The sequence below is a fragment of the Phlebotomus papatasi genome, chromosome 3, assembly GCF_024763615.1.
Source record: "Phlebotomus papatasi isolate M1 chromosome 3, Ppap_2.1, whole genome shotgun sequence".
Lineage (NCBI taxonomy): Eukaryota > Metazoa > Arthropoda > Insecta > Diptera > Psychodidae > Phlebotomus > Phlebotomus papatasi.
Genome location: NC_077224.1, coordinates 69,739,122 through 69,753,745, shown reverse-complemented (window position 1 = coordinate 69,753,745; position 14,624 = coordinate 69,739,122). Strand labels below are relative to the sequence as shown.

The 14,624-nt window shown below is 36.1% G+C and overlaps 1 protein-coding gene across 1 annotated transcript; it reads left to right on the top strand.

Annotated features, from left to right (window-relative positions):
* Window positions 1–12,148: 12,148 nt before the first annotated feature.
* On the top strand, window positions 12,149–14,018 carry LOC129808138 (zinc finger protein 700-like). Its single transcript, XM_055857894.1, has 2 exons — window positions 12,149–12,231; window positions 12,293–14,018. The coding sequence occupies exon 2, from the start codon at window positions 12,318–12,320 to the stop codon at window positions 13,536–13,538; it is 1,221 nt and encodes a 406-aa protein (XP_055713869.1). The 5' UTR covers window positions 12,149–12,231; window positions 12,293–12,317; the 3' UTR covers window positions 13,539–14,018.
* The last annotated feature ends 606 nt before the right edge of the window (window positions 14,019–14,624 follow it).

Below are 14,624 nucleotides of genomic sequence, written 5' to 3'. Positions count from 1 at the left end.
TTCCAGAATCCCCATTTTGCATGTATTTGGAAGTTAGGTAGCTGGTCAGCACCAGCAAAAACTTACTCAATGATTTCAGTGCAGGATGATAGAGGGATAGATACCGAATCTGGTGCACCACATGAGAATTCCCAGTCAACCGTCAAAGTCTCCCAGATCCTCATCCCAACTTCCAGAATCTCCATTTTGCATGTATTTGGAATTTAGGTAGCTGGTCAGCACCAGCAAAAACTTACTCAATGATTTTAATGCAGGATGATAGAGGGATAGATACCGAATCTGGTGCACCACATGAGAATTCCCAGTCAACCGTCAAAGTCTCCCAGATCCTCATCCCAACTTCCAGAATCTCCATTTTGCATGTATTTGGAAGTTAGGTAGCTGGTCAGCACCAGCAAAAACTTACTCAATGATTTTAATGCAGGATGATAGAGGGATAGATACCGAATCTGGTGCACCACATGAGAATTCCCAGTCAACCGTCAAAGTCTCCCAGATCCTCATCCCAACTTCCAGAATCCCCATTTTGCATGTATTTGGAAGTTAGGTAGCTGGTCAGCACCAGTAAAAACTTACTCAATGATTTCAGTGCAGGATGATAGTGGGATAGATACCGAATCTGGTGCACCACATGAGAATTCCCAGTCAACCGTCAAAGTCTCCCAGATCCTCATCCCAACTTCCAGAATCCCCATTTTGCATGTAAGCATTTTGGAAGTTAGGTAGCTGGTCAGCACCAGTAAAAACTTACTCAATGATTTCAGTGCAGGATGATAGAGGGATAGATACCGAATCTGGTGCACCACATGAGAATTCCCAGTCAACCGTCAAAGTCTCCCAGATCCTCATCCCAACTTCCAGAATCTCCATTTTGCATGTATTTGGAATTTAGGTAGCTGGTCAGCACCAGCAAAAACTTACTCAATGATTTTAATGCAGGATGATAGAGGGATAGATACCGAATCTGGTGCACCACATGAGAATTCCCAGTCAACCGTCAAAGTCTCCCAGATCCTCATCCCAACTTCCAGAATCTCCATTTTGCATGTATTTGGAAGTTAGGTAGCTGGTCAGCACCAGCAAAAACTTACTCAATGATTTTAATGCAGGATGATAGAGGGATAGATACCGAATCTGGTGCACCACATGAGAATTCCCAGTCAACCGTCAAAGTCTCCCAGATCCTCATCCCAACTTCCAGAATCCCCATTTTGCATGTATTTGGAAGTTAGGTAGCTGGTCAGCACCAGCAAAAACTTACTCAATGATTTTAATGCAGGATGATAGAGGGATAGATACCGAATCTGGTGCACCACATGAGAATTCCCAGTCAACCGTCAAAGTCTCCCAGATCCTCATCCCAACTTCCAGAATCCCCATTTTGCATGTAAGCATTTTGGAAGTTAGGTAGCTGGTCAGCACCAGTAAAAACTTACTCAATGATTTCAGTGCAGGATGATAGAGGGATAGATACCGAATCTGGTGCACCACATGAGAATTCCCAGTCAACCGTCAAAGTCTCCCAGATCCTCATCCCAACTTCCAGAATCCCCATTTTGCATGTATTTGGAAGTTAGGTAGCTGGTCAGCACCAGTAAAAACTTACTCAATGATTTCAGTGCAGGATGATAGTGGGATAGATACCGAATCTGGTGCACCACATGAGAATTCCCAGTCAACCGTCAAAGTCTCCCAGATCCTCATCACAACTTCCAGAATCCCCATTTTGTATGTATTTGGAAGTTAGGTAGCTGGTCAGTAGGGTGTTTCAAGAAAAATAGATTCTTTTGGCCCGGCCGGAAAATTGTTTTATATGATGAGACAATAAAATGCTTCTTAGACAAGAATAAGTTTGGACGCTGTTTAGAGGTTCCTCAACGGCAATCTTTGTAGTGAAAAATCACGAAAATTCACAAATTCGCCAGGAATAAATTTCTCTGCGGAAGACTATTGAGAATTTCTTCTCAATATTTTAGAGGAACATTGCTCATTTAGTGGACAATGTTTTTGCAAAATTTCATTGAAATCGGATAAGAAATAGATTTTTAAAAAAAAAATTGGTAAGTTCAAAATGTTCAGAAATTAAAATGTACCAACTCACATATTCGCTTCTAATTCATGTTCGAGTGATCAGAAATTAATCAATGAGGGCTTGTTGGAAAGCTATTGAGTTATCCTACAAATTTAAGAACATACCAACTATCAATTGGAATTCTTTAAGGGGTCTCCTTAACTCTTTCGTCTCTTTTGGGACCCAAAGCAGCATATGAATGTTCTGTGAAAAACAATGTTTTTTTTTTATTATTATTTAGAACTGAGAAAAATCCGATTCTTGTGGATGATTTACAAACTATAATAATGTCAAAATGTAAGATATTTTTTGTAGGACCTCAATTATTTTCTGAGCTTAGATATTTTTGATTAAAAAAAATTATGAAATTGACTTGCAGCATATGCTGCGTGCGGTCCGAAAAAAGTTAATATCTATTTACAAAGGAAATTTCTTGATGAAAATTCTGGCGTTCCAAAAATGTTCATTTCTTTTTTTTTGGTTCTCTTTTTAAACTGCTCTATATAAATAAAGAGTAAAAAATGGCCTTCAAGTTGGTTAAAAAATCAGGAAAATATGAAGATTATCAAGAAATAAATTTTTATACTGGAACCCAAACAAAATATTTAAGAAGTCTCTTTTTCTTCTTATAAGGAACACATAGAACAGCATTTCGTCTGTACCTAAACTCCTGCTTTGATTAATAGAAAGCCCTCATTTCAGTGATTCAGGCATGGATAGAGTCACCGGAGTCACCTTATAAAAAAAATTATATAAAAATCCAAATCTGTCCTCTTCTTTTTAGAGAAATTATGTTCCACATTATTTGAAGATATTTAAAAAGAATCCCTTAATTTCTGATTGTTTTAAAATCACATCTATCGCTATTTATATGGATTTGGATTCCTCAGGAGACCCATGAGTTAAATCAAGTACTATTCATTATCCTTAGCTCTTTTTATCTCACCAAAACACAATAAAAGCAGAAAATACCTAAAATTTAGGTATTTTCTAAATAAAATTCGGTAAATTTACCGAAAAACTTAGATTTTTCATGATGTTTTTTTTGTGTTTAGCTAAATCGCAAAATTCTTTTCTCAATTTTTTTATTGATATTTTTTTGCCATAAAACTCCATTTTTTCTTGCTTCTACTTTGTTTTCGCTTCAGCCCAAATCACAAAATCCTTTCCTCCTGACACATTTTTTTAGCCCTCAATAGACTTTCACGTAAATTTTTCACGAAGCTTTTTTTAATTTACCCAAGTAGCGAAATTTTCTCTTTTCGTTTTTAATTTTTTTTTGACCCTGTTTTTATATAGACTTAAAACACAAAATCCTTTCCTCCTAAGACCTCTCCTTGATATTTTTTTTTGCTCCCAAAATACTTAGATTTTTCACGATTCTTCGAATTCACTCAAAATGCAAAATTCTCTACACTAAATTTTCTCTTTGACATTTTTTTTTTTCGACATTGTTTTTGCTTCTACCTGGAGAATTCGACAAATTATTAGTTGATATAAGTCATTTAATTTAGTTATTAGAGATATTTTTCAAATTTTTCCTCTTTTTTAATTGCTTATGCAATTAATAAAGGAGCATGAATTAGTAATTATCATTCATATTTTTATGAAACAAAAGGAACTAAATAAAGGAAAATGTTCCCTTATCATTCTTATTAAGGCCAATCCATGTCACGACGACCATAGAGGTACCCTTCATGGTCTCAGATGTTTCTGAATTTTACATATGGTTAAATACACGATCAAATGCAAGATAAAAATAAATACAATACAATACAATACAATAATATACCGTTATTTTTTTTCGACCAAAAATTTTCTGGCCGGAGATACATGGCGCCAAAGGTGGCGTCTCGCGCTTCATTCGTCAAATGAGATTTTTGGCAAATATTTCAAAATGCTCTATCTCGTGAACGGGTTGAGATTTCTTCTTACTCTTTTTTTAACTGCTCGAACTCCAAGAGAGAGCAGTTTTCACAATCGACTTTTTTTTTCAACTTTGCAACATCCTAGCTGCTAAACGGTAAGAGATATTGACTTCCAGTCTTCGGTGACCCCCTAAGAAGTCAATACATTATATCTAACTAACTTACTCAAATTACCCCCTACCCTTTCTAACCCCTCCAAAAAACATGTTTTATGACCTTGCAAAAAATTGGCCCTGACGATTTCCTTCATTTTTGAATATGTTATGTAGATAGTCCAGCTGAACATTTCGTCCTTAGACATCTATCACCGGAAAATTCGCCATCTTGAATTATTCAAGGTTAAAGCTTAATTTTCACCTGATTTGTAAAATGAAATTTGTTTTTAATTCTAGGTTAAAAGAAATTCAACATTTTAACACGTGTGTTAAATGTATCTTAAAGATGTAAATTTGTCAATAAAAGGCATTTTTATTTGAAAATAAGAAAAATTAATTTTTTCAAAAACGATAGATTGAAAATTTTTGATTTTTTAACCCTTTAAGGACGATTGGAACACCGGTGTCCCATAAAGAAAATAATTTTTCCTGACTACCTAAAGTTATTTTTTTCTTATGTCTCTACGTCATTGTAAAGTAGAAGGTTGAAGGAATCTAGAATATTTTTTGCAAGTCTCTAGCTATTTGTTATGTAGTATATATTTAAGCTCAAAAATGGCGAATTTTTAAATTCTCAAATTCATAATTGATTTTATTCATTTTTTTATACTTCCAATTTTTTAAGCAAACCCCTTTTGCCAATAAAACTACAAAACTCATACGTAATATTTTTCATTAAAGCGAAAAATATTGTTCATTGGTATTGTCAGAAAAATACTTAAATTTTTAGGCTATTTTCGTTCCTATCATTCATAGATGCAAGAAACATACCGAATCAGACTCTGTTGGACTTTCCAAGATTAGATGTAAGATTTATCATTGATTATGTTTCCCAGATTAACTTTTATTGTTGATTTTCAGTCCGTAAAAAGTGTCTCGTCTTTAAAGGGTTAATTGTTTATAAGTATTGTGGAGTACTGTACTCCCTGAAAAAATTGAACTCAAAATTTTGAGTTTAACTGGTATTTTTCCTTTTCTGAAAAAATTCAAAAAATCATTAATCTTTTAATAAATTAATTGAGCAAATCGGGTGAAAATTAAGCTTCAACCTTGAATAATTCAAGATGGCGAATTTTCCGGTGATAGATGTCAAACGACGAAATGTTCAGCTGGACTACCTCCATAACATATCCAAAAATGAAGTAAATCGTCAAGGCCAATTTTTTACAAGGTCATAAAACATGTTTTTTGGAGGGGTTAGAAAGGGTAGGGGGTAATTTGAGTAAGTTAGTTAGATATAATGTATTGACTTCTTAGGGGGTCACCGAAGACTGGAAGTCAATATCTCTTGCCGTTTAGCAGCTAGGATGTTGCAAAGTTGAAAAAAAAAGTCGATTGTGAAAACTGCTCTCTCTTGGAGTTCGAGCAGTTAAAAAAAGAGTAAGAAGAAATCTCAACCCGTTCACGAGATAGAGCATTTTGAAATATTTGCCAAAAATCTCATTTGACGAATGAAGCGCGAGACGCCACCTTTGGCGCCATGTATCTCCGGCCAGAAAATTTTTGGTCGAAAAAAAATAACGGTATATTATTGTATTGTATTGTATTGTATTTATTTTTATCTTGCATTTGATCGTGTATTTAACCATATGTAAAATTCAGAAACATCTGAGACCATGAAGGGTACCTCTATGGTCGTCGTGAGATGGATTGGCCTTAATAAGAATGATAAGGGAACATTTTCCTTTATTTAGTTCCTTTTGTTTCATAAAAATATGAATGATAATTACTAATTCATGCTCCTTTATTAATTGCATAAGCAATTAAAAAAGAGGAAAAATTTGAAAAATATCTCTAATAACTAAATTAAATGACTTATATCAACTAATAATTTGTCGAATTCTCCAGGTAGAAGCAAAAACAATGTCGAAAAAAAATTAATGTCAAAGAGAAAATTTAGTGTAGAGAATTTTGCATTTTGAGTGAATTCGAAGAATCGTGAAAAATCTAAGTATTTTGGGAGCAAAAAAAATGTGTCAGGGACAGGTCTTAGGAGGAAAGGATTTTGTGTTTTAAGTCTATATAAAAACAGGGTCAAAAAAAATTAAAAACGAAAAAAGAAAATTTCGCTACTTGGGTAAATTAAAAAAAGCTTCGTGAAAAATTTACGTGAAAGTCTATTGAGGGCTAAAAAAATGTGTCAGGGACAGGTCTTAGGAGGAAAGGATTTTGTGCTTTAAGTCTATGTAAAAACAGGGTCAAAAAAAAAATTAAAAACAAAAAAAGAAAATTTCGCTACTTGGGTAAATTAAAAAAAGCTTCGTGAAAAATTTACGTGAAAGTCTATTGAGGGCTAAAAAAATGTGTCAGGAGGAAAGGATTTTGTGATTTGGGCTGAAGCGAAAACAAAGTAGAAGCAAGAAAAAATGGAGTTTTATGGCAAAAAAATATCAATAAAAAAATTGAGAAAAGAATTTTGCGATTTAGCTAAACACAAAAAAAACATCATGAAAAATCTAAGTTTTTCGGTAAATTTACCGAATTTTTTTTAGAAAATACCTAAATTTTAGGTATTTTCTGCTTTTATTGTGTTTTGGTGAGATAAAAAGAGCTAAGGATAATGAATAGTACTTGATTTAACTCATGGGTCTCCTGAGGAATCCAAATCAATAAAAATAGCGATAGATGTGATTTTAAAACAATCAGAAATTAAGGGATTCTTTTTAAATATCTTCAAATAATGTGGAACATAATTTATCTAAAAAAAAGAGGACAGATTTGGATTTTTATATAATTTTTTTTATAAGGTGACTCCGGTGACTCTATCCATGCCTGAATCACTGAAATGAGGGCTTTCTATTAATCAAAGCAGGAGTTTAGGTACAGACGAAATGCTGTTCTATGTGTTCCTTATAAGAAGAAAAAGAGACTTCTTAAATATTTTGTTTGGGTTCCAGTATAAAAATTTATTTCTTGACAATCTTCATATTTTCCTGATTTTTTAACCAACTTGAAGGCCATTTTTTACTCTTTATTTATATAGAGCAGTTTAAAAAGAGAACCAAAAAAAAGAAATGAACATTTTTGGAACGCCAGAATTTTCATCAAGAAATTTCCTTTGTAAATAGATATTAACTTTTTTCGGACCGCACGCAGCATATGCTGCAAGTCAATTTCATAATTTTTTAATCAAAAATATCTAAGCTCAGAAAATAATTGAGGTCCTACAAAAAATATCTTACATTTTGACATTATTATAGTTTGTAAATCATCCACAAGAATCGGATTTTTCTCAGTTCTAAATAATAATAAAAAAAAAACATTGTTTTTCACAGAACATTCATATGCTGCTTTGGGTCCCAAAAGAGACGAAAGAGTTAAGGAGACCCCTTAAAGAATTCCAATTGATAGTTGGTATGTTCTTAAATTTGTAGGATAACTCAATAGCTTTCCAACAAGCCCTCATTGATTAATTTCTGATCACTAGAACATGAATTAGAAGCGAATATGTGAGTTGGTACATTTTAATTTCTGAACATTTTGAACTTAGGGGAGACCGGGGCAAAATTAGCCACGTATAGTATTAGATAGTGGTATCTCATAGTTTACCTTCGAAGGAATATTGAGGAAACCACTCTTTATTCTAAATATATACTTCCCTTACTATTCATTGAAATATTTATCAACCTCATACAAACATTTTTTGTACAAATTATACGCAATGATAAATTTCACTTGGTGGCTAATTCTACCCCGGTCTCCCCTACCAATTTTTTTTTTAAATCTATTTCTTATCCGATTTCAATGAAATTTTGCAAAAACATTGTCCACTAAATGAGCAATGTTCCTCTAAAATATTGAGAAGAAATTCTCAATAGTCTTCCGCAGAGAAATTTATTCCTGGCGAATTTGTGAATTTTCGTGATTTTTCACTACAAAGATTGCCGTTGAGGAACCTCTAAACAGCGTCCAAACTTATTCTTGTCTAAGAAGCATTTTATTGTCTCATCATATAGAACAATTTTCCGGCCGGGCCAAAAGAATCTATTTTTTTTGAAACACCCTACTGACCAGCTACCTAACTTCCAAATACATACAAAATGGGGATTCTGGAAGTTGGGATGAGGATCTGGGAGACTTTGACGGTTGACTGGGAATTCTCATGTGGTGCACCAGATTCGGTATCTATCCCACTATCATCCTGCATTAAAATCATTGAGTAAGTTTTTGCTGGTGCTGACCAGCTACCTAACTTCCAAAATGCTTACATACAAAATGGGGATTCTGGAAGTTGGGATGAGGATCTGGGAGACTTTGACGGTTGACTGGGAATTCTCATGTGGTGCACCAGATTCGGTATCTATCCCACTATCATCCTGCATTAAAATCATTGAGTAAGTTTTTGCTGGTGCTGACCAGCTACCTAACTTCCAAATACATACAAAATGGGGATTCTGGAAGTTGGGATGAGGATCTGGGAGACTTTCACGGGTGACTGGGAATTCTCATGTGGTGCACCAAATTCGGTATCTATCCCACTATCATCCTGCATTAAAATCATTGAGTAAGTTTTTGCTGGTGCTGACCAGCTACCTAACTTCCAAATACATACAAAATGGGGATTCTGGAAGTTGGGATGAGGATCTGGGAGACTTTGACGGTTGACTGGGAATTCTCATGTGGTGCACCAGATTCGGTATCTATCCAACTATCATCCTGCATTAAAATCATTGAGTAAGTTTTTGCTGGTGCTGACCAGCTACCTAACTTCCAAAATGCTTACATACAAAATGGGGATTCTGGAAGTTGGGATGAGGATCTGGGAGACTTTGACGGTTGACTGGGAATTCTCATGTGGTGCACCAGATTCGGTATCTATCCCACTATCATCCTGCATTAAAATCATTGAGTAAGTTTTTGCTGGTGCTGACCAGCTACCTAACTTCCAAAATGCTTACATACAAAATGGGGATTCTGGAAGTTGGGATGAGGATCTGGGAGACTTTGACGGTTGACTGGGAATTCTCATGTGGTGCACCAGATTCGGTATCTATCCCACTATCATCCTGCATTAAAATCATTGAGTAAGTTTTTGCTGGTGCTGACCAGCTACCTAACTTCCAAAATGCTTACATACAAAATGGGGATTCTGGAAGTTGGGATGAGGATCTGGGAGACTTTGACGGTTGACTGGGAATTCTCATGTGGTGCACCAGATTCGGTATCTATCCCACTATCATCCTGCATTAAAATCATTGAGTAAGTTTTTGCTGGTGCTGACCAGCTACCTAACTTCCAAATACATACAAAATGGGGATTCTGGAAGTTGGGATGAGGATCTGGGAGACTTTGACGGTTGACTGGGAATTCTCATGTGGTGCACCAGATTCGGTATCTATCCCACTATCATCCTGCATTAAAATCATTGAGTAAGTTTTTGCTGGTGCTGACCAGCTACCTAACTTCCAAATACATACAAAATGGGGATTCTGGAAGTTGGGATCTATCATCCTGCATTAAAATCATTGAGTAAGTTTTTGCTGGTGCTGACCAGCTACCTAACTTCCAAAATGCTTACATGCAAAATGGGGATTCTGGAAGTTGGGATGAGGATCTGGGAGACTTTGACGGTTGACTGGGAATTCTCATGTGGTGCACCAGATTCGGTATCTATCCCACTATCATCTTGCATTAAAATCATTGAGTAAGTTTTTGCTGGTGCTGACCAGCTACCTAACTTCCAAAATGCTTACATGCAAAATGGGGATTCTGGAAGTTGGGATGAGGATCTGGGAGACTTTGACGGTTGACTGGAAATTCTCATGTGGTACACCAGATTCGGTATCTATCCCACTATCATCCTGCACTGAAATCATTGAGTAAGTTTTTGCTGGTGCTGACCAGCTACCTAACTTCCAAATACATACAAAATGGGGATTCTGGAAGTTGGGATGAGGATCTGGGAGACTTTCACGGGTGACTGGGAATTCTCATGTGGTGCACCAGATTCGGTATCTATCCCACTATCATCCTGCATTAAAATCATTGAGTAAGTTTTTGCTGGTGCTGACCAGCTACCTAACTTCCAAAATGCTTACATGCAAAATGGGGATTCTGGAAGTTGGGATGAGGATCTGGGAGACTTTGACGGTTGACTGGGAATTCTCATGTGGTGCACCAGATTCGGTATCTATCCCACTATCATCCTGCATTAAAATCATTGAGTAAGTTTTTGCTGGTGCTGACCAGCTACCTAACTTCCAAAATGCTTACATACAAAATGGGGATTCTGGAAGTTGGGATGAGGATCTGGGAGACTTTGACGGTTGACTGGGAATTCTCATGTGGTGCACCAGATTCGGTATCTATCCCACTATCATCCTGCATTAAAATCATTGAGTAAGTTTTTGCTGGTGCTGACCAGCTACCTAACTTCCAAATACATACAAAATGGGGATTCTGGAAGTTGGGATGAGGATCTGGGAGACTTTCACGGGTGACTGGGAATTCTCATGTGGTGCACCAGATTCGGTATCTATCCCACTATCATCCTGCATTAAAATCATTGAGTAAGTTTTTGCTGGTGCTGACCAGCTACCTAACTTCCAAATACATACAAAATGGGGATTCTGGAAGTTGGGATGAGGATCTGGGAGACTTTGACGGTTGACTGGGAATTCTCATGTGGTGCACCAGATTCGGTATCTATCCAACTATCATCCTGCATTAAAATCATTGAGTAAGTTTTTGCTGGTGCTGACCAGCTACCTAACTTCCAAAATGCTTACATACAAAATGGGGATTCTGGAAGTTGGGATGAGGATCTGGGAGACTTTGACGGTTGACTGGGAATTCTCATGTGGTGCACCAGATTCGGTATCTATCCCACTATCATCCTGCACTGAAATCATTGAGTAAGTTTTTGCTGGTGCTGACCAGCTACCTAACTTCCAAAATGCTTACATACAAAATGGGGATTCTGGAAGTTGGGATGAGGATCTGGGAGACTTTGACGGTTGACTGGGAATTCTCATGTGGTGCACCAGATTCGGTATCTATCCCACTATCATCCTGCATTAAAATCATTGAGTAAGTTTTTGCTGGTGCTGACCAGCTACCTAACTTCCAAATACATACAAAATGGGGATTCTGGAAGTTGGGATGAGGATCTGGGAGACTTTGACGGTTGACTGGGAATTCTCATGTGGTGCACCAGATTCGGTATCTATCCCACTATCATCCTGCATTAAAATCATTGAGTAAGTTTTTGCTGGTGCTGACCAGCTACCTAACTTCCAAATACATACAAAATGGGGATTCTGGAAGTTGGGATGAGGATCTGGGAGACTTTGACGGTTGACTGGGAATTCTCATGTGGTGCACCAGATTCGGTATCTATCCAACTATCATCCTGCATTAAAATCATTGAGTAAGTTTTTGCTGGTGCTGACCAGCTACCTAACTTCCAAAATGCTTACATGCAAAATGGGGATTCTGGAAGTTGGGATGAGGATCTGGGAGACTTTGACGGTTGACTGGGAATTCTCATGTGGTGCACCAGATTCGGTATCTATCCCACTATCATCTTGCATTAAAATCATTGAGTAAGTTTTTGCTGGTGCTGACCAGCTACCTAACTTCCAAAATGCTTACATGCAAAATGGGGATTCTGGAAGTTGGGATGAGGATCTGGGAGACTTTGACGGTTGACTGGAAATTCTCATGTGGTACACCAGATTCGGTATCTATCCCACTATCATCCTGCACTGAAATCATTGAGTAAGTTTTTACGGTTCGTGGTCAAACCCCCAACTTCCATTTTGCCTGCATACCAAATAAACTTCCTAGAGCAAATATTATATATAAAATTCTCAAAATTGTGGTCTGGATCAATTTTTTTATTCCCTAATATTTATTCTTATATTTTTTTAAAGTATTTTAATTATATTATGAAATTAAATATCTTTTTTCACTTCTTTTTGTGGAGGTATTTTATTCTGTATTAACTGTCATTTTGAAATTGCTCAGTTGTGCTCTTTTTGGGTATGATTTTTGAGTTGGGTAAAAATTTCAGGGTAGTAAAAATAATTTGTAATTGCAAAAGTAAAATTGATTTGAGATACAATTTTTGAAAAAAGTGAATATGACTGTAAATTTTTATGAATATTCACATATTAATATTTATTTATAATTTTTAGGGTTAAACTGTGGATAACATAAAAAATGGATGAATGGTCAGTCTGCAGGCTCTGTCTGCAATCCAATGAAGATACTCTGAAACGATTCCCGGAAGGGGCATACAACATGGTTCCATATTTGAACATCTTTTTTGAACTAGTCGGGGTTACACTGAGAGAATACCCATCTTTCCCCGCATTAATATGTTCTACATGTGAGAATCAAATGGTTCAGGCATACAAATTCCGGGAGAAATGCATTGAGACTGAGGATAAATTGAGGAATATGTTGGATGAGAGGACTGGAGAAATGGATACATTTGAGTTCATAACAGATGCGAAGCAAAATACTTCACTGGAAACTAAGTTAGTCGTCCAAGATGATGGTAATGTAAGTGAGAATCAGAAACTTATTGAATATTGCCAGAGGAGGTACATAAACTTTGAGAAGAAATTTGCTCCAGAGAAGATAGAGAAGCTGAAGAAAAAAACCATTCAGTGCAAAAGATGCAATGGATTCTACAAGGGTATAGATCTCTTTAAGTTTCACAAATGTTTTGAAAATCCCAGTGAAAGTATCAAACCGAAGAAAACTTTACCAATTGCCGAACAAGAATCCGAAGAAGCCAAGGCTGAGGGAAGAAAGAGGGCCCAGTATGAAGCTTCAAAGAAAATCTACAAATGTGACCAATGTGATGAGACATTTAATCATGTAAGCACCTTCCAAATGCACAAAGATAGGCATGAAAATTACCTAAGATATGCCTGTGAATATTGCGACAAGAGATTCATTTCATGGATTCAGCGGAGGACTCATACCTACAAAAAGCATCTCAAGAAATTCTACTGCACATGTGCCCATTGCGGCAAAGGATACTACACAACATATTCACTAAAGCTGCACATTGAGAGGAAACATATTGTCAATACCTATCAATGTGAATTGTGCGGAAAAACATTAATTACGCGAAAAGGACTTAAGAATCACAGATTGACTCATAATAACACGACAAAATTCACATGCGAAATGTGTGGAAAGGAGCTCAAGAGTCATCTTACTCTGAAGCAACACATCAAAACCCATTCTGGAGAGAAGAATTACATTTGTCCTGTCTGTTCTCGAGGATTCACCTGCAATTTCTCTCTGAAGACGCACGTTAGGAAGCTACATCCGGATAAAGTGCATCTCCTGCCACCTGATGGAACAATTGCTAACCAGAAATATTTGAAAAAACTCGCCGAAGAGCAAGAAAATGATAGTGATTAAAAAACTACGAAAAAATAAACTTTGAAATCCCTAAACGCCTTAAGGCCGGATCACAGATCTTCTACATAATTTTATTTATTGTTAGAAATTTTCTGGTAATGGCAAATCCTTAAGGAGCAAGGACAAAGTGTTATTACTCGAAATATTCAACCATTAAAGAACACAGCAAATTCCTTCAGCATTGTAATAGGGTGGCGGCATTACTGTGCCCTTTGTCTTTACTTATGGCCTCCTCGCAAAAAACTTTACAATGGCACAAAATGATTTCGAAAAATCTCAAGATTAAACATATTTAATGTGTTATGATGGAGAAAAATTACGACAAAGCCATAAGTTTAGTCGCCACCCTAAGTTTTCGATATTTATAGCAAAATAATCGAAAATTAAATTTACATCAAAATTATTGCAATTTATGAAATGTGAGAAAATATGAATTCCTAAAAATTAACTGGAGAATAGTAATTTGGTTTAACTACGAAAGACGCAACGTTGTTTTAATTCATATTTGGCTTATTGAATAAACTTCACTCTGAAATACTTTTAAGTCACACCCAGTGGCGTTATCTAGATACTTATGCGGGGGGTACAGTTGTACGCGAAGGCGCCCTTACCACGGTAAAAATTGTTCGAGCGGGGGGTTTTACTTTTATTCCTTGAAAAATGTAACTTTTAATTTTGAGTTTAACAGGTTTAATTTTGGAAATGCAGTGAAATTTTGAGTATTTTTAATATTAAACGCAAAAGTGGAAGCTCTCCTTTTCAAGAAATGTAGTACTCAATATTGATCAACAGTAAAAATCAAAATTTTGAAGAATAGTATTTTGATGAAGATTATTTTGAAAACATGTACAGCTTAAGCATGAAATGGTTAATGTTGTACTGAAAACATGCACAGCGGTTAGACTTCTTAAAACAAATGGTGCTCGTCAAAACCTGCTATTTTTCACGTTTTTTTTTTGTTGATTGATATGGTTCGTTATTAAATAGATTGCCAAGTCTCACAGGGTTTCCCACCTGTGAGAACTGATGAGGGATTGATAGAGGGAAAACAGGGGTGGAATGATAACTTTTCGACACTATCGAATC